Source organism: Aphis gossypii, unplaced genomic scaffold (genome assembly GCF_020184175.1).
Source record: "Aphis gossypii isolate Hap1 unplaced genomic scaffold, ASM2018417v2 Contig00677, whole genome shotgun sequence".
Classification (NCBI taxonomy): domain Eukaryota; kingdom Metazoa; phylum Arthropoda; class Insecta; order Hemiptera; family Aphididae; genus Aphis; species Aphis gossypii.
The window spans coordinates 10040-13240 of NW_026083224.1; the positions used below are offsets into that span (position 1 = coordinate 10040).

The 3201-nt window shown below is 27.7% G+C and overlaps 1 protein-coding gene across 1 annotated transcript; it reads left to right on the top strand.

Annotated features, from left to right (window-relative positions):
* Positions 1-254: 254 nt before the first annotated feature.
* On the top strand, positions 255-2779 carry LOC126555006 (uncharacterized). The gene is made up of 2 exons (XM_050209979.1): positions 255-314; positions 2240-2779. The coding sequence occupies exons 1-2, from the start codon at positions 255-257 to the stop codon at positions 2777-2779; spliced, it is 600 nt and encodes a 199-aa protein (XP_050065936.1).
* The last annotated feature ends 422 nt before the right edge of the window (positions 2780-3201 follow it).

Sequence of the window (3201 nt, forward strand, 5' to 3'; positions counted from 1 at the left end):
ACGCTTGACTACTGATAGTCAATTATTTAAAGATCATATCGACAATATTCCAAAAAAAATAGTTACTGGTCACTGGATAATAATATTGATTATTATATTTTCTGCCGTCTGATAATATTACCACATTTACTGTTTAATTTTTAAACTGTGTAATTCAATGTACTGATTGATAATTCTGTTTTTTTTACAAAATATTTTGAAAAATAAATAAAATATTATGGTTAAGTCAAAAAAAAAAAAAATCGTTATCAAAAATGAAAAAACATGAAGGCAATGTTAATACACTATTGAAATGGCGTTTGAATTCCAATAAGGTAAGTTTTAATTTTATTATAATACATAGAAGCAATTGTTTTAGATTCTGAACGAAGTGATGAATGTATTGATTTTTCAACGATGTGTGTGTTTTTTTTTTTGGTCAAAAGTAAACAATTTCCGACAGTTTTCAAAAAAATCGAGAAAAACAAAAAAAAAGTGACGGAAAAACGGGAAGTTTTACGCAAAAACAGTTTTCGACCGAATCGATTTTTTTATATGGTTGTAACTCTAAAACTATTCACTGTAAATACTTGAAATTTTCACCAAATGTTTATGCTAGTGTTATCTATACACAGTTCAATTTTCAAAAACTTTTAACTTTTTTTGAGTTATTTATAGACAACTGAAATGTTCGATGTTTATGAAAATATTTTTTTGAAGTGTTGATAATAAAATTTCGGATGACCAAAAATACTTGAAAATTTAATAAACAGTTTCTCATAAGTTATTTTTATAGTGATTAAAAAATTATAAGAATACATAGGCACAATTTTTTTTTATTAGCATTTGAAGTTCAAATATTGACAAAAATTCGTCAAATCATGAATATTTGCAAATTATTTTGTAGGTATAATTCATAAAATTTTCTGTATGAGTAGCTATGGGTTGAAAATTTAATATAAGATTTTCCATAAGTTTAGCTTACAATAATTATAAAAGAACTTAAATTTTGGTGTATTAAAGCCATTAAAATATAAATACCTTTTTCAGCAACCACTAGAAATTATAATTTATATCCTAGACTTACAAATCATCTTGGTTCAGAATCGTTTTTCGGTTACAATGATGCCTATCAGTGGATTCAAATTTAACAGTCTATACCTAATATATATAATAATGATCCACACGGTACCTAATGTACCTACAGCAGAACGGTACCCACTTACCCGCTGTTTTTTGTATTAAAACTGTTTAATATACACACTTCTTATTTTTGACTTCTATAATGCACCAATGATATTCACTTTATCATCGGTAATGAGACCACACGTTAAGTTTTAAATTGAAGCATTAATTTGACAAATAATTGTTATGTATTACATTAATACATAACATTGAAAATATATAAGATACATCCAATGATGAGAATATTGAGTATGTTTAAGGTAAATGCTGGCTCTACTTCCAATGATGAAATTGATTGTGTATCAACATCAAACAGACAAACTCATGATGAAATAGAGGAGTAAATATTATACATTTTAAATATTTTATTATAGTTTGTTTTTGTAGATATATATTATAATATATAATATATATATATCTGTATATATGAAAATTTCGTGTCACGATATATGTTCGCGATAATCTCCGAAACTACTGAACCGATTTTGATGAAATGTTTTACACCGTGTGTAATTTGGTCCAACTTAAAATATAGGATAGTTTTTTTTTTCAATTTTTTTAATATTTTAAATATTTTAATTAACTTTTTAATAAATGTGTATAATTGCATGGTGTATTTCGGATTTTCCCGTGACCTAAAATATATAGGATAGTTTTTATCTCAATATTATTTTTTGCATTGCAGTTGTTGTTATGAAGAAAGTTATAGAATTTTCGAGAAATGTTCATAGGTATAAAATGCGAAGTTCGGTACGACGTATTCATCAGTTAACATAAAGCGCAACAATCTGACCGAGTCAGTCATTATCGAGTTAATCGCGTCGTTAGGAGTTTTGTATGTTATTTTTATTTATACAGTTTAATTTGTATCGGTTTAGTGTTTTTGTATTTTACTTTACCTACACACTAACCATAATATAAAAAAAAATGAAAATAAAAAACGAGAAATGAACTGATCGAGAGTGTCTTTCCGGATATATTGAATTATTATTTAGATCACAATTGGCTCTGTAATCGTGCTATTTTGGCAGCAAAAAATGTTAATGTGAACGAAATTAACTTCCATATACAACAGATTTTGCCCGGTGATTTGATGTCTTTTAAATCAATCGACACTGTTATTGATGAAAACGAAATCGTAAACTTTCCAACTGAATTTTTGAATTCTCTGGATTTGCCAGGAATGCCACCACACAACCTTCAATTGAAAATTGGTTCACCAATTATTCTTCTACGTAATTTAAACCCACCTCAATTATGTAACGGTACACGTTTAGTCATAAAAAAAATGACCGAAAATATTCTTGAAGCAACAATTTTGTCGGGAAAATTTAAAGGAGATATCGTCCTGTTTCCACGTATTCCACTGATAGCGTCGGAATCTCCAATACCGTTTAAAAGGCTCCAATTTTCGATTTGTCAAGCTTTTACGATGACTATAAATAAATCTCAAGGCCAAACAATGTCTATTTGCGGTTTGGATTTGGAAAACACGTGTTTCTCACACGGACAGCTATATGTTGCCTGCTCACGTGTAGGAAAACCATCAAATCTATTCGTGTTAGCGAAAGACAGGTTAACCAGGAATGTTGTACACAAAGTAGTACTTAGATAATTTTTAGTTTTAATAATTTAATTTATTTTTGTATGTTTTTAATGTATATAGTATATTTTGTAAGTAGGTCACTGATTACAAACAATAATTTAATATAAGATGAATAAAATGTAAATTCAGAAAATATATATGTTGATTTGTACTTAATTTCAACATTTAGGTACTTTACCTATTACTTTTAAATTTTCTCATACATAATAACACTAATACATGGCCTACGAAAATGCAAAAAAAACCAACTAATACGCGGGCAACGCCGTGTCGGGACAGCTTGTATATATATATATATAATATATATAAATATAATTTGTGTTATTTAGGACTTCCGTAATTGAAGGTCGAAGAATAGTAGACATAAAATTTGTATTTGATACGATTGCAAAAATCAAGCATGAGGGTTTCAACTGTACATTTTCCGATTT